The 21,508-nt window shown below is 43.0% G+C and overlaps 1 protein-coding gene across 5 annotated transcripts in view; it reads left to right on the forward strand.

Annotated features, from left to right (window-relative positions):
• Positions 1–222: 222 nt before the first annotated feature.
• PPP4R1 (protein phosphatase 4 regulatory subunit 1) overlaps positions 223–21,508 on the forward strand; it is a 55,044-nt gene continuing 33,758 nt past the window's right edge. For 2 of the 5 annotated variants that reach the window (XM_032181540.1, XM_032181541.1), the window contains exons 1-3: positions 715–791; positions 12,689–12,824; positions 20,172–20,278. In XM_032181540.1, the coding sequence (XP_032037431.1) occupies positions 734–791; positions 12,689–12,824; positions 20,172–20,278 (301 nt within the window). In that variant the 5' untranslated portion in view covers positions 715–733. Of the gene's footprint in view, positions 283–476; positions 522–714; positions 792–12,688; positions 12,825–20,171; positions 20,279–21,508 lie in introns of those variants that run through there. The other 3 variants (XM_032181542.1, XM_032181544.1, XM_032181543.1) reach the window with 3 other exon arrangements.

Genomic DNA, 21,508 nt, shown 5'->3' on the forward strand with positions numbered 1-21,508 from the left:
CGGGGAGCGCGGCGAGGCCGCCCGGCTGCGAGGCGGGCGGGGGCAGCGTGTCCGGCACAGACCCCTCCTCCCCGCCGCCTGCCTCCGCCCGCCCGCCCGCAACGCTCTCCGGGGGACGCGGGGAGAAGCCGCCGAGGCCCGGACCGAGCGCCGGGGCCGCCCCTTTTCTTCTTCTCCTTCCTCCTCCTCCTCCTCTTCCTCCTCCTCCTCCTCCCGCCGCCGCCGAGCCCCGCTGCCTTCCATGTAGCGCGGCGCCCCGCGGGGGCTGCAGCAAGATGGCGGGTAGGGAGCGCCCCCCTCCCCCTTTCCGCCGCCTCCTCCTTCCTCCTCCTCCTCCTCCTCTTCCTCCTCCTCCTCCTCCGCTCTCCCGTGCGGGTGCGGGGGGCTGCGGGGTGGGGTCGGCACGGAGGGAAGGAAGGGAAGGAGGGAGGCACAGTGTGCGTGTGTATGGGCTGATGGTGTGCGTGTCCCCGCAGATCTGTCGCTGCTCCAGGAGGACCTGCAGGAGGAGATCGACGGATGTGAGTGGGGACGGGGATGGGATGGAGGGGACGGGATGGGGAGGGGAAGGGAGGGGAAGGGAAGCCGCGGGGCTGCTGCCGGGCGAGGAAGTCGCTTCAAATGTGGATGCCCGGGGTGCATTGTGGGAGGAGGAGGAGGAGGAGGAGGAGGAGGAAAAGAGGAGGAGGAAGAGGAGGAGGAGGAGGAGGAGAGGCCATGCTCGGCGCTGCCCATGAAGCACGGCCGGGGCTGCGCGGGGCTCCGCAGGGCTCCCCCGCGGCAGCGCCGGGGTGCGTGGGGCGCCCGTTGGCGGCGGGTAACGGGCGGCGGGGGGCGCCCGCAGGGGCTGAGGAGGAGGAGGAGGAGGGATGAAGGAGGAGGAGGAGGAAGGAGAGAGGGGGTCAGGGTGGTGGTGGGGGTCGCCCCGCACGCCCATGGCCTCGCCTGGGCAGCCCCGAGGCGAGGAAGGCGGTGGGGGGGTGGGTTGGGATCCCCCCACCCCGCCCCATGTCTGTGGGAGAAGGGGCGGTGTGAGGGGTGGTGTGAGGCGCTGTGTGAGGCACAGGACCCAATTCTGGCTCCAAATATGAGCTCGGAGGTGCCAGGTGCTGCTGTGCATAACGTTACCCAGGTGAGGCGGCGTCTCTCGGCGGGGCCAGCGCCCAGGCAGCGTTGGCAGCACGACGAGCATCAGGTAGGGAGCGAAAATGGAGGCAGCAGCCCTCTCTGAGGCGGCTCCTGACGTAGGATCCTGCCTGGCAGCCCACAGCGGGTGAGCAGACCCTTGCCACCGTCTGGAGGTGCGTGTCTGCTGCACAGCATGCTCACGAGGAGGCCAGGCTGCGGGAGAAACCCCCCCTTCTTTTTGTTGCTTTTGGTTTTTTTTGGCTTCATTTGTATTTCTGGGGGTGTTATTTTAGCTTATCAGAGCCCAACCGAACGTTTTACATCTCCTTCTCTCAGTTTTGGGATGTGATGTATGAAAGCTTTTTGTTGCGTGTTGCCTCACACAAAGAGAGAGCCTTTTTTGCCAGGCTTCGTTTTTTTTTGTTTGCTTTTGCTCGGACTGAGAGCAGAGCTCTTTGGAAACTTTCTGTGATTACAGGAGGACTTCCTCAGAAGTGGTACGCTTTGAAAAGCCAGTGCCTTCTGAAACGTCTACTTAGGTTATGATTTTTCGTGACTGTAAGACAGGAGTTGGAGGAGGATATGACTGTAGTCATCGGAGGGATGATTCTGAATCTATGGTTTCCCTGGTGGTGGTTTGAATGTTATGATCTTGCCTTTAAAAAGGGAGAAATTATATATGCTGGGATCTATATGACTCAGTCCAGATGAGAGCATTCTGAAGGCAAGAGCCAGAGAAGTCTAAAAACTTGCAACCTCATTAAAAATGACTGAGGTTTTGATGGAAGCAGATAAAAGTCAATAGCTCGATATTTCAGTGTTTTACTTAAACGCGAGAGGAATCGGTATGAATCAATGTGCGCTGTCTGGGCATAAGTCAGTCACGCGATGTCTTTTATGGCTCTTAATTTCATGTGGTTTTGCTCTTGTGAGGTGGGCGTGAGCTACCAAAAAATGATGATACAGAGCAGGGAGACTGTACGTCCCTAGGGACAGTTTTTGTACTTGTTTGAAATAACCAGATCTTGTACCCGTGTACAACAGGTCTCAAGCGATTTGTGAAGGTTTTTGCAAGTGATGCATTATCTGGGATTACATTTCATGGTTGCAGGGATTAAAAAGACAGTTTCAAAACAAAAAAAAAAAAAAAACAGAAATACCACAAAAAGCCACAATTTTTGCCTGGCATTACCAGACCTGAACCCCACCCTACAGGACCTTGCTGTAAATATTTCAAATGGTTACAGCTCTTCTGAGCAGAGGAGTTAGAAACTGGTTGAGAGGTGTATTCCTGCATGCTAGAATGCAACTGTGAGAAAATTGGGAGTGCTGGCAGCTTTTACGCGTGTGTGATTCTGGCAGCTGTGCTCCTGCTATGAAACGTGCTGCACAAGGAGAAAGAAGTGAATTGTGTGAGAAGGCTGAGATGAGGCCAGCTGATAGACTGTTGAGAAAAGCCAACTGTGTAATTTCAGTCCTTGTGCTTCTGACTGATCTGGTATCCACCGACAGCGAAACGTCCGTGACGTTCACTGGAAAAAGCCAGGAGGAGTGATACAAAAAGTAAGACTAGATACGTGTGTAAAGATCTGGACTGGGCATCTGAAGCTGGGATCCACTTAGGCCCACGCCTTGGTGTGCTTCAGGAGGTTGGGCCTTCAGTTGTAGCTCATCTGCAGGTCCAGGTTTGATGCTGAATCACAAAAGTGTATATTTTATGGTGATAATTCCTAAGGTGAGTCACCGTTTTCTAATGCAGTAAGAGCATTACAGGAAATAAGGACGTGGAATCAATAAGGTAACTAATAGATAGCTTTTATTGGTCGGGTTGTAAAACAGTAGGAGAAAGTCCCGGAGCTGAGCAAACAACAATAAGCAGTTGGTGCTACAAGTAATAAACTAGGCATCTGTACAGCTTCTCAGAGCTGGCAACAGCTATTTTATGGTCTTGGTGTTTAAGGCCTGTAAAACAAAGTATTTTACCAGAAAAGTGGCATTTAATGAACAACTTGTACCACTCTACCTTTTGTGCCACCCCTCGGTTCTTGTGCCTGTTCACTGCATGCTGATTGACCTGGACTAGCAAACAATAAATTATCTTTATCTTTGCAGTGCTGTTTCAATGGTTGCTCGTAAAAGAAAGTTTACCTTTTCCTAAAGAGGGCTTGATAAATATTTAAGTTCACTGTAACTTTTTCCTAGATATCAGTAGAGAGTAGTGATCTGCTTTTGGGGTTGGGGAAGATCTTCAGGGTGCATGCGGAAAGCATCTATTTAGAAATTGCCGTTTGTTTATTTGTTTAAGAGGTCAGAGATTAAACAGGAGCTCTTATAAGAAAGGCTTTTAGAGAGCGGCTGACAAACCAGCTGGATTGACTTTTAAATAATTAATTTTGGCTGTGGTTTGCTTTTCTATTTTGAAAGCTTCGTATTTTCTGCTCTCGGTTGCTTGGTAACCACGGGAAAGCTCAGATTTTTATTTTTCAGGTGAACGCGTGCTTCACACCTGACAGGACATTACCCAGATGATTCCTTGAAGTAGTTGCAGAGCTTGACAAATGGTATTTCAGTGCTTGAATTCCAGCTGATATTTTGTGTCTGTCCAGGTAGCTCCTGATGTTAAAGGCTATGATAGTAATTAAAGAGATCCTGTTTCTCCCGTGGTCAGCCAGTGGCTTTTCCTTGTTTGAGAGTTTGAAGATTAAAACAAAAAACCTCAGTGGATGTATTCTAGCAGGATGTACAGAAGGTTATAAAAGAAATTTACTTCCTAAATGTAAGTTCTTACTGTGAAAAGCAGCTTTGCTCTTAACTATAGTCGTCATCGTGTCCTGCCCCCGCCCGGTTGGTAACATTTGGTTGCATTTTGTCTGTGTGGAGGTGAGCCTAACAGAAATCCTAGCGTGATATCCATGAAGGTAAAAAAAAAAGGAGGGAAAAGAAATCCATAATGGTAAGAGGGTGAAAACTCAGAGTGGAAGCCTGCAAGAAGATTCCCCATCCCATCTGGCCACTATGCAGAATAAGATAGCAGCTCAGTTTCAGCTGGGCAGTTACACTACTTGAACTATCAGTTTTGGTTTTCCATTGGAAATCTTGTACAGTACATGCAGAGACGTCTGGAAATTTGGCTTTTGTTCAAATACCTGTTTGAGGCATTCAAAATAGGAAGTGTAGCAAGCTAAGTGGAGATCAGGAAAGAAAATAACCACGACCAATGATCGAAAAGTAAACGAGGAGTGTAGAATTACTTATTTTTGCTGATAAACAAAAAAAGCCTTTATGATTCCTCCCAGATGTATTCTACCTCCCTCCCTTCCCTATGGATGCTTCTGAAGATTGAACTGATCAGTCCAGCTAGATGCAATCAAACGTACCGTGATGCTTGCTCCTTTCAGTCTGCTCATCGATGTGTGCAGGCTGCGTGCTCTGAAAAAGAGAGCTATCTGTAACCAGGATTCAGGTTGTGAAACAGGATAGCTCGATTTCATTCAGGATTTTAATTGTGATTTAAATCGAGGGAGGGGAGAGATTCTGATTTAATAACTTTAATAACTGGTTTTACTATTTTGCCTTTTTTTTTTTTTTTTTTTTGGAAAAAGTTCATTCTCACTGATAACTGACAGCTACGTTTACATACAGCTTTTGGACTTTTGACAATCACAAGTCTTACATGCGTGCTTGGGTGATTTAGGAGCCTAACATCCAGATGCTGAAGCTTGACCATTTGTCATGTTGGCAAACAGTGATAGTTAGCGTTATCTGTACAGATAGTGTCCACGTGATTTAAAAATAAAGGGACTGATATTTTAAAATGTAATTTAGACAGGCTATAACTTTTAAACAAGGCTTTATAGCTAAATATATATATGTGTGCGTATATATAAACTTGTTTTCCTTACTATTAGACTTTAGCATTAAGATGGTATCTTTTTGTTAAATTTTAACACTAGCTTCATTAACTGTAAAAACTAATTGGATTTTACTGGTGGATAGAGCAGTCCTAAAGATTTTTTTTTTAAAAAAGGGTCCAGTAACTTTAATCTAGTAGATCTCTGCTTTTGGTATCTAGTTCTTTTTTCAGTGATTGGAAAAGGAGGGCAGGTCTTTTTAGCCTTTTCTCCCAGTGAATGAATGAACCAGTTATTTAGCTGAGCTGAAGAAAATGCTCTTTGTGCATCTGCAGATGTCAAAAGCTGGTTTATCACTGGCGTTTTCATGTTCCAGGTAATCAGCAAATCATCTGGCATTAGCAGTGAGTTTGTGTTGGTTGAATGCTTTTAATTAAATTATTCTATTAGACTTCGGGTCGTGCAGAAGTATCTTCCCAAACAGGAGCTTATTTCCGTGTGAAGTATTTAATTTCAATAGCATTTTTTATTTTTTTCGGCAATACTTAAAGTCAAAAGATATTTTTTTTTCCAATTAAATAGGTCTGCCTTTCCCTGTGGTGTCAAATCACAGTTTGACACCGTGTTTTAGCTCTTGTTCCCTTGCAGTGAATTGAGTATTGTGTACTGAGACACCGTGCTATGTTAAAATTCACCTTTGCTTTCTCGCAGCCGTACATGGTACCAATGTGATGGTCAAATGCTGTGCTGCCATACTGGCCTCTTGGTCTCGTCAGAGACAGCTCTGGTGAAGGAGCACCAAGATATTTGGAGTTAGTGGGCTGGCGTTTCAGTAGCATGCCACCCGTAATCTCTGCACTGCAAAAATTAACAGCAATTAATGGCAGACATGCTGTAGTGCTCGGGATCAATTCTCTGGCGTGACTGAGGTTCTGGTCAATTGGGAATCTAATAATCAGTTTTCAACGCTAATGAAGCGTACTTGTTCAGTCTCTTTTTCCCCGGAGGTCATGCTTTAATTCTCCTGACTCCTCGGTTCATTTCTTTGTCTTTTAACTGACCCTCACAGAAACTGGGAGACTCAGGTGCTTGGCTGTGTCCCTATGGAATTAGAGTTGTGGGGGTCTCAGGTGGGTAATAGGTAGTCTCTCTTTCTTGAGAAACCTCTTAGGATCCTAGAGAGGAGCTGATGATTTGAGGAAAGGGTTGTGCTTGAATTGATACAGGCTAATGAACCTTCCTCGTGCAGCTGCACGTTTTCTCCATTACCCCTAGCAGAAGATTGAAGGAGAGGTAATTTTCCAGGCTTTCAGCTTCCCAAGGTCAGTAGCATCACTTTTGATGTGGAAATACGTTTTTCACCAGCCACCTTTTATGTTCCTGGCTCTGGCAGAAATCCTCGGTCAAGGTTGCCAGCTCCTGTTTTTTTTTTTTTTTTCCTTTTGATTTTCTCCTAGGGCTACAGGTATTCTCCGCCTCTTCCCTTCCTCTCCCACTTGGAGAAAAAGGGGAAGGAGGGGAGAGAGTCAGGACAGAGATGAAAGTTACCAAAACCTTAAGATAACGTGAAACCTCGGCGTTCGTGCAGTTCGTTCTGCTGACCTGTTGTGGAGGTGGCCGACTGCAGCGTGTTGAAGATGAAATGCCTCTTTCCTCTGTGTGGCTTTTGCTGCTGAGACTCTCCCGCTGTATGGGCAGAAAGTTTTCATTCGAAGAGCAGCTGCTGCAAGAGGTGGCTTGGGCAGGAGCTGAACTGGCTGAAACGGCAGCCTCTGCTGCGAGAGCTGGAGTAACAATTCTGTTTTCAGAAGGCTGAGCCAGGAACAGCTTCTCCTGAAGGAACCAGGGAGGACAGCAGGGCATCTCTGCCTGCTTCGGAAGGTATAGCAGGAGAAAAATCAGCATGGCTTTCAGGACAACTGCACTAAGAGTTGAAAGCATGGTTTGTTTGGTTTTTCCTACTATCTTGAAGGCAAAGGAAAATGAAAGGTAAATAGCACAAAAAATGTGCTGTTCCAGGATACAATTTTCATAATAGCTAGAAATATGAAGAAATGAAAATGTCGTTCTGTAGGAACCCTAATGCAGCCTGTTGGAATGTTTTTCTCTAATAAACAAGCCTGCTTAGGTATTTTTTTTTTTCCTTGTCGCCATGGTGCCTAAATAGCTCCCAAATCTTTGAATGTAAGCGAGACCACCTTTTCCTTCCTCTCCGGCCTGCAGGACAAATAGCTTGATGTATCCGTGGGGATACTTCATGTGTGTTTGCTTGTGTGTGTGTGTTATTAGAGGAAACGGCTTCTGATAACGTTGAATTTAACATCCATGGTTGTTCTTACTTTTTCTGTGAGTCCAACACGTTCAGTGCTACTTCATCTTTTCCCCTTGACCAACTTTACACTTTGGGCACAAACAGGAAAAGTGTGAGGAGCTGCAGAAACAAGAGGAGTGTGAGGAGTCGCAGAAAGAATTTCCTCCTGTGAGTGCTCAGGAAACACTCAGGCTTATCCCAGCGCCCGTCTTGAATTCTGTCAAAAAATAAAAGTCTGCAGAGCAGTTAAGTGGAGAGAGAAGGACAGCTAGGAAGTTCAAGTGGTTGATGCTGCAGAGTTGCATTTTACGGACTGTGGATGTGGACTTTGCTGCTTTTGGCCCAAGTAAGCACGTTTGAGATACTGTGCTCGAACCAGCAACATAACTGCACAGAGGAGCAGTGCTTGAGCCGAGTGGAGCACTTGGGTTTGTAGCTGATGTGCTATAACGCAGTGTCACGTCATGGCAGAGCTAGCACAAGCCTTTAAGCTTCAGCATTTGAGCTTCAGCTGCTTGCTTTGGAATGCTCTCCTGTCCAAGCTTAAAACACAGTTCGAGCTCGATGGTTTCGTGTGTAACAGCTGCCCAGCTAGGGGCAGAACGTGAGTGTGGCTCCAGGCACAGTCAATGTGGGCATCCTATAGGACCAGGCAGAGCATCTTGGTGGAAGGGGGCTTCTTTCCACAACGCCACAAGACTCAAATAGTCGTGCAGACGATCAAAAACCCCAGAAGCAGCAGCGGGACACGTTCAGAGGGCGGATACCTTTGACTGTAAGGCACTCGGAGCGGAGGAAAAAAAGTGCCTTAGAGTAAGTTCCTGCTTGCACTGTCTTTGACTTCGCTCCAGCCTCCTTCCAGGAGCCTTAATTGCAGGCAGTGCAAACAGCAAGGGACACGGATACCATGGGGATGGGTGTGACGTGTTCCCTGCAGGAAACTGGTGGACGAAATATAAACTGCTGATTGTTTTAGCTGGTAGCTTGGATGTCCTCTTTGTTTCAGTTTCCTGCGGACTAGCTCTTGTTGCAGGTCTGGCCGTTAACCGGTAGAAGGTCCATTTTGCTACTGTGCTGCGTAAGGAGTAGTGGGCAAGAAGAGACGGAGCTTTCGTTCCTTCAGTTGGAGCAGATCAGGATTTGCAGTGCTGTCTGCGTGCGCCTTGAAGAGACAAACCTGTTTGTAGCTGCACCTGTCCTTGGTGCTTTTAAAGGATTTTGTATCACCCCTCATTTTCTCTTCTGTTTGACGAGAAAGGCAACTCCTTTGGCGTACCTGATAACTGTCTTTTTTTATTTTTGAAGGCTTTTGCTAGACGAAAATATTCCCTTAGTCTGTTATGTCTTAGTGGCTCCTTTGTATTTGCTGTGCACGGGTTCTGTGTGCAAACAGCTGCTGATTTGGATTCCTGCATCTTTCTTTCATCTGCTAAATGCTCCCCTCCTGAAGCCTGCAGTCAGGTCTGATTCTAACGGGTTTGATCTGTGCGTCAAGCTGTTCGCAGCCTTTACTATGAAAGTACTGATGTGGGAAGCCTTGCTGGTAGCACGGCAACTTGGGATGAGAGCTGCTTTGCGCTTCCCCCTCGTCTTCCTTGCTTCTGCCTCTCTCCCCTTTCTCTCCCACCACCGAGCCTGGAGTGCAGACAGGGGGGTGTGTGCATACAGGTGAGATTTAACACAAACGGGGCAGGAGCTGAAGTGGGGATAACGCTTTGTGCTTCACAGCAGAGTTGGGGTGAGAGACAGAAAAGGGGAAGTGTGGTTCTTATTTCTACTAATAGGTGGCCAGACAGAAATCTCCAGTTACCACCTGCACATCCTTTCTATACTTCCACTCACTTGTCTTGTATTTTGCCAAGTGTAATCACTCGCTGTTCAAACTTGTATTTCTCTCTTACAGTGTTTACAAAATCAGGGTAAACTTGTGGCACCTTACTTGCATTTTCAGCCTCTGAAATCTACTGTCTGCTTTTCTGCTGTAGTATCTCATGGACAAGGCAGCTCCCGCGTTCTGCGATCAGCAGTGAGTAGTATCAGGCAGGTGAGGTGGTGGAACTTGGCGTTACACACACCTTTTATGATATCTATTTCGTTGCTCAGCTCAGAGAAATAAAGAACTGCTCCTATTCAGAATGCCTCTCTGCTCATTGCTGACTTTCTGTGCACAAATGGAGGCCGTGTTCGTGCCATGGAGCCCATAGCAGATGCAGAAGAATACACGTGACCTTGCTACTGAACAGTCCGTGGTAGAAAGTCATTCGTGTATTATTAAATATAAAAAAAAAAAAGCAGTGATTATTTTTTCAAACGTGATCTTTTGTGCCTGCCTGTGAAGACATGACATGAACAAGACCTTTGTGAACGATCTTAAGAAGATGAGACTTAGAGTAGAAAAATGAGCTCCCTTGAAAATTGGCCTGCAGGCAACAGTTTTATAGGGGGCTGAGCTGTAAATGGACTTCGCTGTGTTGCACGTAACTTCTCAGCCAAACTTGTCACTGGTTGACTAAGCGCAATCTGTCTCAGCAAGATGGCTTTGTAGTGTTAGTTAATAACTGGGGCAAATAATTGTTGTATCCCTGCCATAAAACAGAGAACTTAAGGCAGGTGTGTGTCTTTATATATTCTTAGTGTGGTGTGGACGAGATACAAGACAGAGACAGGCCTGAAAAACTTGCACAAAAGAGTCAAACAAATGATGGGGCAGGAAAACAAAGGCAGAGAGGGGAATTACATGGCTTGTGTCACACATGTCAGTGACAGCCAGATACTAAAACAAAATTCAGTGCTTCTCTTGTTACTTTGTACTGCCTTGTGTTTCATGGTGGTAGCGTAGAGTTTTGAAGAATGGAGAATTTCCAGAATGGCGAAGTTTGCAAACTCCGAAGTACAAACCCAGGGCATCTAGATAAATGAATGCATCTATTAATTTTGCACTGCTTGGCTCGTGTGGACAGAAAGTAGTGGCACTGCGATTGCTTTTCATGCTGTTGGCTGGTGAGTGTTCCTCACCCCACCACCACTAGCGACTTCGAGTTAATGGGAGAGGATGTTTTTATAGAAACCCCTAATTTCCTAGGGGTTCCCTTCTCTGCCCTGTTGGTGTTGGTGTTGCTTTTACCAGGATGCTGCCATTTGAACGAGCTCTCCGGCTAAAAGCTGAGGTGCTGGGGCTGAGTAGTGGTGCTCACTATCAGTAGCAGAGGCAGATCTACAGACTTTAATCTAGGAATGTAAGATCCTGTTACAAAATTAATTTCACTTGAATATTTGAGTGATATTGTCCCCACCAGTTGATTATTTTTGGAGTTTAGAAATCAACGTGAGTGCAGTGGATTAGCCAGCTAGTGAAGGTAATGACTGTAGTGATTAAAAATAAATAGTGCAGCTCATTTCTTGGGATGAGGACTGTGCATCTAACTTAATTCATGTATGGGTGCTGCAGAATGAGTTCATAGCTTCAAAAGCATGTCTTATATCAGCCCTGTGAAAGCAGGACCTCTCCTACAGCAGTAAGACAAGTCGGTGTGAGAAAGGTGTGTGTGCAGAGGTGTCTTGGCGTACATACTAACACAGGAAAACCTCTGGTTTCGGTTGAATTCGTGGGTTGAATTTGATTCTGTGAAAGGCTGTAACCTGCTTCTTGTTAACTTACCTAATCCGAACTTGCTTTGTATGTTTTTACCTTCCCTCACCTTTTCCTGAGAAAATAAAACCGGGTCTCGAGGAGGAGAGGAGAGAAACCAACCAACCAAAACAAACCCAGCAACACCCAGAAAACAAAATAAACCCACAAACCCGAACCCTTGTGCCTCGGTCCCCTAAGGTCTGGGCAAACAGAAGTTCAAACAGTTGTGTAAACCCCGGGTTGCTAAGTGCTTGCCCTTCCTGCTGCAACAGCTTTATGCAACTGACCTTTCTTCAAGCCTTCCTCCTCCTCCTCCCCCCGCGGTGTGTTCCCCTCTACCTTGGGCATATCCGAGAGCACTAGTTTGTCTCCCAGAATTGCTCTTCCAGCTGCTTTGGGCTCTCTCTACATGTTTTTTTCCTTGCTACTCTCTGATTCCTCTTGTGCCCTGCTCTTTTTCCCATCGCTTCTTTGCTTGCTCTCAAGGATTTGCATGTGCTGCCAGCAACTGCAGGATTTGGACCTTCACCCAGGCATAGGATTTATTTATGACCACTTAAACGATATCACTGTTTCTCTACCGAGAAGATGGAGAATTAATTTGCTGGTAAACGGATGCTATTAATTCAGTGTAGGTGTGAAAATATTACTCCTGTAGAGACCTTTGGTTGTTAATTCTTTTAGCATTTGAAATATGATGAGGAAGACATTCAGAAATCAGTAGCTGCTTAGGTATTTGGGATGTCGAATATTGAGGTTAATGATGCCATGTCTGATAATCAATATACTATAGCTGTATGGAAGGGAAGACGTGAGTAATCTTTTTCTCCACAGATTTTACTTTTTTCAAAAAAAATCATCATTAGACTTCAAGATCAGTTGACCTATCTATGTTTGCCAGTTTTCAAAAGGCTTTTCAGATAAAAGCCCAAAGAATAAGTTGTAGCATACTGCAGTGTCGCATTTTCAGGGGTGAAGCTGGTGACCTGGGATAGCCCTTGCACATAAGCAATTGCATTTGCCGTTCTTGCAAATAAGTTGTTGCGTTTGCAGGCTGGGTTTGTTATCAGTCTGCGGAGTCGCGTAGCTTAGAGGGCATACGGAAACTAAAAAAAGGTGGTAGTTCAAGTCCTAAGACTTCAAGCAGCTTCGCAGAGCAGGGCTGGACCCCTTTTCCAGTTCGTTGTGGTTTCTGTTCATGTGAAGTTGTCTTCTGACAAGCTGGTTAGTAATTGTGCCGTAGGTGAACTGTACCTGGTTTTTATTTGGTAGTCAGATAACAGCAATGCGCCTGAACTTTTTAACATGCTTAATTTAAAAAAAAAAAAGATTTTTTTTTTTTGTTGTTGTGCTAGATGTTGCGTTACCTCTGGACTAATTGCACCTATGATTTTAGTCTGTGTATGTTCAAAAAGCTGATTTTAGAATTAGCTAAAAGTCACTTACCTGATTCTGTATACATATATATATATATAGTATAAATGTCAGATTAAAATAGCATGAGCCTCATGTGTTTAGTGAAATGTCATGGTTGGGAATTTAGAGACAATACCTAAAAACTGGATTAAATGAATTTTGAGTAAATGACTTTTGTATAGGAAAGGCTTCCTGGGGGCCGGGGAAAGGCGGGGGAAATGATTTAGTGCAGCTAGTAAATATATTGTCATCAGAGCCTTGCCTAGACTTGTGTATTTCAGCCCAACAACAGACATCATTTTAGTGTTAAACTACTGTGATTATAAGGAGTATTTCTGATGTCTCTGATAGTTGGTGTGGATGACTACAGCTCAGAGTCTGATGTGATTATTATACCTTCAGCCCTGGACTTTGTCTCACAAGATGAAATGTTGACGCCTTTGGGAAGACTGGACAAGTACGCTGCAAGTGAGAACATATTCAACAGGTATGCTTTTTAAATGTCTGCCTAACAGTGTGCAAACTATTAATCTGATTCAAATCTGACAAGTTATTTTGCATGAAATACAAATAATTATTAAATATATATATATATATTTAAGAATTCTTCACTTTCCACTCCTCCTTTTGTTTGCTGATGCTTCCTCTACTTACAGCTAGCAAAATGTTCTTCATAACAGAAACTTACCCATTAATATTGTAGTTAACTTACCCGTTAATGTTGTAGTCTGCATTTATCCACTTTTATTTCGGTAATGCCACTGAGCTAATCGCTTCACTTAAAAGCACAGGTATTGTAGAATACTTCACAGGCCTGCGCCCACACACAGTTCTATTGGAGGAAGAAATTCAAACCCAACATTTAATTGTAACTGTAAACAGATCACGGAAATGTGTAAAACTACTTTTTCTGGTGTTTTATTTTAACATAGTTTTGTTTGGTCTCCAAATACATCTTTAATAAAACCTGCTTGCTTTTACGTTGAATTCTCTGGTTTAGTAGCATACGGAAGATAAATCTGTGATCAACCACCCTGTGGACTAGCCTCTCAATTTTTGTTGTTTGTGGTCCCTTCTGTATGATTTAGCCACATGCTTCAGTCGTGAAATATGCTTAAAATTCCATACTGCATACATGAACATATCCCAGTTTGGAAGGTTGGTTTATTTTCCTTCTTACTTAACTGAAGCTAAGAAGTGTATTACGGTTTCTCTTACAGCCTGCAGAAATCTGTCTGTATAAATTAGTTCTGAAATGACCAATTTTAAAGTTTTTGTTTGTTTTCCTGAAATTCAAAGTTTGTAGCATTTTAGAATTTGAGGTGAAGTCAGTAACTTGCCACCCAGCAGGGTGGGTGTTGTTTGTTCAAATTTTGTGGGGAGGGAGGGACGAGGAGACAGCTTTTAGATTTATAGGTATTTCATTGTGACAGTCACCTAATAAAAGCCTGTGGAGTGGAGAATGAACTTGGAAATTCAAGTTATGTGAAACTTGAGTTTTCATCAAGAATAGGAGTCCTAATGTTTTACTGGGATGTGGGGCATGCAAAAACTTGAAGTCTTTCAATGCTGCTGCTCACCTTTAAGCATCCTGTGCTTACCTCTGTCTTTCTGCAGGGGAAAGTGGGTGGAGAAACTGTAATTTTCTCTGTTTTTTGTTTTGTTATAAGTGTCTTGCTTAATCCTAGCTGTCTTTGTTAGGCCTAGGTGTGTTATGTAGCATAAGAAAATATAGGAAATAGCATATGGTAGTCATTAGTGATAAGACTAAGTAGCAGTTCAACTTGAATGAGTGAAGTATTACAGACAGGTTATGATGACTTAGCATCAGTCAGGAAATATGGGAGAGATTTTTGCTCACTGAGGTGAATTGGAGCATTTCATAGGCAGAAGATTGGAATAAACAGCTTAATTATAAATTAGTTTCTGTCTTATTGAAATGGTGTAATCACATCCAATTACTTTATGTTCAGATTCACTTATATTATGATTAAGTTAATAAAACTAAGTTCCTGTGACCTTGAACCTACATTTGTGTTCAGGCTTCAAATAGTAGATTCCCAAACCCTTGAAACTCAATCATTGAGCCTAAGTAAATTTGAATAAGGTTTTTTCTTTAATTAAATGGATGAGTTTATATACAGAAAAATATATCTTTACATGTCATTTTAAAGTATTTTTTTCTTTTTGCATTGTTTTTATTTCCATTTTCTATCTGGTTCGTCATCTGCTTCTGTATCACATTTACGGTGATGATTATATTGAATAAATTGAAATTATTTTTACTGATTACTACAGAAGCCTAGTCTTTGGGTGGATTCCTGGAGCACTTGCAATTTCTTAGTTGGTTTCTGAAGGTCAAAGGTAGTTCCTCTGAAATGGAAATTGATCTGTCTGGATCCTAAGAATTATTAGCAGATAAGACTTGAATTTGTAAAGAGGAATTGCCTCTTTATTTAAATATATTTAGCTCCTGGTGGGATGAACTGGAAAAGGAATATAAGCTAGGTTAGGGAATCCTTTACCAGCTTTCCAAATGGCAGGAGTGGTTGCTGTAATAATTTTTAGCATATTGTGGTCTGCATCCTCACTCTTTGTACGGGTTTTCTGAAGCTTTATTGTCATTAACTTGTTTCTGCTCATCATTAAGAAGGCTCAAAGTGCACAACAGTCATTAGCAGGTCTATCTGAATGGCAAGATAGTACCTGAACAACAGACCCATTCCTTTTGATCAGCTTACTTGCTGAGGAATTGCTGTTGCCCTTTCTCTCTGTGGCGTATGGGCTGCTGCAGTGGAAGTTAACATCCCAGCCAGACCCGGTACATTCTTCAAACCAAAGTGGATCTTGGTGGCAGACTTCCATTCATCAGTACGACCAGCCCGGGCTATCAGTGAGGATATTTAAAGTTACCTTCTTGCCACAGTGCTCTGTTTTCTGAAGTACTTCTTCACTTTTCCCTTAGAAAATAGTACTTAAGAAGTTGCAGAAGAGTCCTCTTGTGTACCAGTGTAGGAGTTCCAGCAGAGCCTACCTACTGGCCAGACTTTCTCAGCTGTGAGAAAACCTCATCCATCCATCCATTAGAAGAATCCACCTTGTGACTGAATAGGGAGGTCTGGAAATGCTCTACCCGTCTCTTCTCTGTAGACATCCTCTTCTTTGGATGAGGCTCATTTAGGTCCCAGAACTGGTGATAGTGACTTCAGGATGTTTTAGGATGATTTCCGGTTGTCTGCTTTTTTACCAATTCTATTAATACCTGATATTTTTTGAAATATTAGGTCTTTTTTTTTTTTCTCCTTTTATTAGTAGTTTAATTTCAAAAAATAGTTTAATTTCAAAATAGTGGTAGAGCAGCACTCAGTGGTAACTGAAGATATATTAGATCTCAAAGAGGGATTATGCGTAGGTGTGCTTGCTCATGTACAGTTTATCAGTAGCACTTCTGCTGTCTACAGTATAGGTGAGGATCTGCCCTAAAGCAGTCTGGGTGATTTGTCTCTTTTTGCCTTCATGGCACAGGTATATTATTTTTGATATAGCCTGTGGAAAGTAGTCTTCCTACTTTCTGGACTCCAGATGGACTTTAACATGGCTTTTTGATTCCTGACTCCAAAAGCACAGTATCCAGTTTGCTTTGACATTTCTGTGATTCTGGAGCCAATCTCGAAATTTGTAGAATATATGCTCTACTGTGGAGTGAGGCTTTTCAGGAACTGAGAAGTCCATTTCTTCCCAAAGAATTAAGGGTAAGGATGAATTTTTAGAAATCAGTGTCTCAGGGCCTTAAGAAATGTTGATTGTTGAGAAACACTATCAAGACCTTCCATGAGTTTCAGAAATTACCTTGCCTTATTTTCGTTTAGATCAGATTATAGCCAACAAGCTGATTCAGAGTTTGGTTATCCAAAGCTACCCCATCTCTTTTTCCTCACCACACTCCCTTTCCCTCTGTCTGTGCAGCCTAGCCTGGTGTAACCTTTCTGTTTTCTGTTTATTTGGTGAGTACTGACAATAAGGAAATGCATGGCTTTTGCATAAGTTTTCAAGTGCCATTCATTCTGACTAGGATGTTTCTCAAGGAACTTGTCATTTAGGATAAATCAGGTTATTTTTTATAATTTCTACCATCTCTTCCCTGCGTACTGATGTTTCAGTCCTTCTGATCCCACTGTATGTCACAAAATAAAATGTAGTAAAAATGAAACAACCCCCAAAACACAGAATTGCAGATACATACATACCAAATTAAAATTACTCAAATTTAGCTTAGAAGTGTACATTAAAGTTATACAAGCAAAACTATTACACGTCATAATTTTCCCTAAACGCTAAAAGTAGTCTTCATTACTCCTGATATTTATAATAACAAAGGGAGCATGTACCTCTGTGCATTTAGCCTTTCTCCTTAAGAAAGGTGTAAAGATGTTCATTTTGAAATTGGCATTTGATTCAGAATAACTTCTGAGATAGTTCTGGGAAAAAAGTGTCATGCTAAGCTACTACCACAGATACTCATGTAAATATAAGAGGTCCTCAATTCTTAGCTTAGAACTTGTCTGAAAACAGGCAAAGAAATATTTTTCTTCTTCTCTCACTCTTTCTGTCTTTTATTTTTTTGGTAAGGTTGGTAAGGAATTCTTGCTGGCTAAATGCACCCCTTCATGCAGATGAACTCTGTAACTTAAATTTTCATGGTGTAAATTTAGTAAGGGGCTAATAATGATTGGTACACAGCAATTACATCAGTCCCAGTACTGATTCCAAATAAGGGCAGTGTATAAAAGGGGTTTGAATGAGCCATGCAAAGGTATTTATAGCTCTTCTTGGACTGTATCACTGTATATCCCAATTATGTCCCTGTGCGCAGTTTTTGAAATGTCTGTGCCATGCAAGTGGTCGTAAATAAAGGCAGGGAGTTTGTAATCTATCCACATTTTCTTCTGCTAGTCACGGTGAAGTAGAGCCTATGAATATCCTAAGTGCAAGTCCATCGGTTTTTCTAGTGTTTTTTGAGCTCTCCTTGTGCATGCTGATTTAAAAACAACAACAACAACGAACAACAACAACAAAAAAACCTTGAACAGGTAAAGTTGAACTTCACAAATTATCTTGCTTCTCTTGAGCATTGAGCCTGTTCACTTACTTTTGTTTTCATATCCATGTCTAGCTCAGACAAGTCATCCTTCAGAGCTCTGTTACAATTTCACCAACGCTCACCTGGCAGCTGTTGGCAGGCATGTGCTATGCTACTATCCATGAATAGTTCATTCTGCTGTAAGCTTTTTGTAGCTAGCCCACCAGTGTTTGCATGAGCAGAAGGATTAGGCTGCTCGGGCACTGGGGCCCTTTCCTTACTCTCTACTCTCCAGCTTGTGGCAAATGTGAGGTAGATTTAGCTCTGTCTCCCCTGTTTGTGCTTTGAAAGCACCTGGAGAATTTGGACAGATTGTTGGGGGTGGTGGCAGAACTAAGAGCCCCTGATGTTTTAGGGGACCTGAGTGAACATCGTCTCCCAGAGCACTGGGCAGATGGAGGTAGAGATTACCCTGTCATTAGAGGCTGCTTATACCAAGCTGTGTTTTCTACAAATAAGCCTAACTTGCCCTGTTGCCTTCTCTTGTAATGCTTTTTAGCAGAATCTGCTAAAAGCAAAAGTAAATGCATTGATTCCTGTACGAGCAAAGGAGAGAAGTATCGCAATATCTTCTACCTTCAGTACATGAGAAAAGTTGATTGTCTCTTTGAGTGGATTTAACAAGAAGTCATTTCTATTTCAGGTTAAGTTTTGTGTTTTCATCTCTTCTTTAGCAGAAGGTTTGTGGCCTTCAGTGTACAGGGTGGTTTATTCAACACAATTTATACCTCTTCTGTGTCACCAGGGTAAAAGGTTATCAACAGGATGCTTGATTTGGAAGCATGTTGCTCTAAAACTCAGTTCTGTCTCCAAGCCCAGCTGGGAACAGTGTCTGGGGTGTGTGTTTTTGTTCGATTGTGCCAGGAGTTGCTGACCACCATCTCTTACAGCTACATGTGGCATCTGTCCGCCCTCCAGTCACTGTTCCTGTGTCTACATCAGTAGGCTGAAAATCCCAACCCGGTGGATCGGCTGTCACGTCTCTTTTGCTTTTCAAGGTTATGCGTAATGTGTAGGAGAGACAGGCATCCAGGCAGGCTGGTGCATGAAATACGCTTCATATGTTCCTCTTCTCTTTTCAGAGCTGTCCAGCCCTTTAAAAGACCAAGCCAACCCTGCTTCTAGGTTAGTCTGTTTCCCTCCATTAGGATTTTGATAGCTGAGCTTGCGACTGAAAATCAAGATCCCTGCCTAGAGACATTGCGCTTTTACCATGTTGAAGAGCAAGGAAAAGGAAATCTGTTAAAGGCAAAGAGCGTTTTTTGAGCTTGTTTGGTTTAGAGGATTTTGTTCATCTGTGTGTCAAAACAGTTTAATTTAAAAGAGTTCTGCAAGTGGCCAGTGTCAAACACTTTAAATTACTGATTTTTCAGCTTGAGAAAACTTAAATATTTACTTGACGTGGGGAATTCATGAAAGCCTACTGCGTTTCTCCGATGGCGTAGGACTGTGAAGTTCTCAGGCTCCCCTTGTAAGCTAAGAATCCAACCATCTGTTTGTTACCAGCTTGTGGCAACCGCTCACAGCCACCACTTGTTGTGAACACGACCACGTTTATTTATGTTTCCGTCCTTGTTTACAGCACTGCTGTTTGTCAACAGTCCTTATATCCAGGCTGCACCCTAACAGTGGTTCTGTCAGTCAGTCCTGGAAATATCTGGCACTTGACCCCTGCTGCTGCTTTAGCGTTTTGATAAATTGCTCAGGGGCAGTGCAGGAGGTAGCAGCACGTTGGGCAGGGCTCCTTGGCCCATTCTGCTGTTGGGATTATCCTGCTAGCTCTCTGAGCTGATGTTCTCCAGCCACGTTGCCCCAAAGGGGGAAGAACAGAGTCAAGATGGCCATATGTCATGACAGGCTGTTGTTGAGAAGGGTTGCTCACTACACTGTCAGCTGCTTTGGTTAAAAACTTAGGGTTTGGAGCTCTCTGACTGATGCCTAGGACTTTGTAACATAGGCTACAACGGATTGGTAGGGGAGAAAAAACCACATTTGACTGCATCTTGTCACTGAGAAGTTAACCCTTAGAAAAAATCCTCATGAAGTAATAGTAACTGAGGTGATTCTGACTCTTTTCCTGTTTCCCTAATATTTCATTTGCTGCTTTGCTTAACCTGTGTCCCAGGTGTATGTGGGCTTGCGTGTGTGTTCTTTTTATTAGCACAGGATGTGCCCACTGCTCGCTCTATCATTTGAATGAAGCTCAGCCTTTAAATGTCATCACTGGTATGGAAATCTTCAGCTTAAAGTTTTCACACTTTAGTTATAAAAATAAGTTCGTAATTACGACTGAAACTGTTCTGACAATGGTGGTGTTGTCATGCTTTGTATGAATCAAGTGAGGGAATTCGGAGGTGAGGATGGAAGGCTGACACTGGCTCCTAACTTCCCACGCTCCTCTTTGCTCACTTGGCAGATGGTTTCCCATTGCTTAAAGTTGTGGCTGGTTTCTCTTACTCTTGTAAGCTGAAGAGAGATTTTTTTTAATGTTACATTTAAAGTAAACAGTTCTTCAGGGTTATGCTGAATATTGGAATTGATAATTCCCAAAGCAGGGCTAACTAAACTTACTGAATTAAAAGTGAACTTACGCAGAATTTTATTGTTTAAGAAACATGCACAACTTTTTGATTTGGCTGTGTTTCTGGGCTCAAATAATTCTATATTTTTTTTTATTTTTTTCTTGTAAACTAGGCAAATGGTGGCTCGAAGTTTGCTGGACACTTTGAAGGAAGTCAGTGATGATGAGAGAGATTGCATTGCTGTGTTGGAGAGAATCAGCAGATTAGCTGATGATTCAGGTAAGTAGCATTACATATTTTACTGGGTTAATGAGGGAATATCAGATTTGCTCAAGTTGGACCAAAATCTCTTCATCAATATTCAAATTAGGTTTCTACAGAGTGTAATAATGCCATAAAATTGTATTTTCCTCAACCACCTCTCCCCTCCCCTTCCCCCAAGACAACATTTTTCCTTACTATTTTCCTTGACAAAATTAAGTCCCTTCAAGGTGTGTGACTACCACTTTCCATCAGTATAATTTAAAAGAATTTTTATGTATTTTGGCTACTCAGCAGATCTACATGGTTATTTTAGATTTGTAGATAAAGAAAATTTCCTTGCTTTGAAAAGGATCTTGCAAAGCATCTGTGCAAAACTCCCATTATTTTTTATAGAATTTGAGTGCTGAAGTTGTTCTTTTGGTCCCTTTCGGGCAACCAGTGGTGAAGATGAGAGGCAGCAGGAACTGGTAGGCAAGATGCAGATAAAAGTAGTGAGTAAGAAGGAGATGTGCTTCTACTCATGAATTTCTTGAGACTGCTGGGTGTTTGGAATAAAATGTAGAAGTAGGAGAATAATGAAAAACAAATGTGAGAGGAAGGAGGAGCTCTTTAAAGAGGGCTGTCCTGGGGAAAGGGTTGAGGGGAAGAATGGTGTGGACAGAGCTGCAATGAAATCCAAGGCTGAAGATTCTCTGGAAAGAATTAAAGGATTTGACTGGAACAGTGCTGATATGGTTGAAGCACCAGAAGAAAGAAACAAAAGGCTTTAGCAACAAAGCATCAGAGAAATGCATTTGTCATTGGTGAATGCTATGAAGAAATAGAAAAAACTTTTTGTTAAATTTAGTAAAAGATTAAAATTTGTTCCTTTTGTTTAAGGTGTGTTAGTTCTTCTCCCTTCCAGAATTGCATAGCGCAATGCTTTCCAAAGGTAAAAGAAGTACTCTGCAAGATCCTACTGTTCTCAGTTGAAATGCACATTTTTACTTTTGTGAGCTAATGTCCTTGTTTAGCCAGGAAAAACAGCCTGTCATAAGCATTACCTAATTGTATTGACTACTTCTCCAACAGTTCTTGAAGAGGAAGAAAAAGTCACTATTCATTTCGAATGAAATGGTTTTAATCATGAACAGGGGCATGCAACTGTTCCAGAGTGCTTAGCTAGCTAAGCTCTGCTTCTCTACACATTTTGTGTGGTGTTCTTAACAGCTTTGAGCACCAGGAACTTGCTGAAGTTTCATTTCG

Source organism: Aythya fuligula, chromosome 2 (assembly GCF_009819795.1).
Source record: "Aythya fuligula isolate bAytFul2 chromosome 2, bAytFul2.pri, whole genome shotgun sequence".
In the NCBI taxonomy this organism is placed as follows: Eukaryota; Metazoa; Chordata; class Aves; order Anseriformes; family Anatidae; genus Aythya; species Aythya fuligula.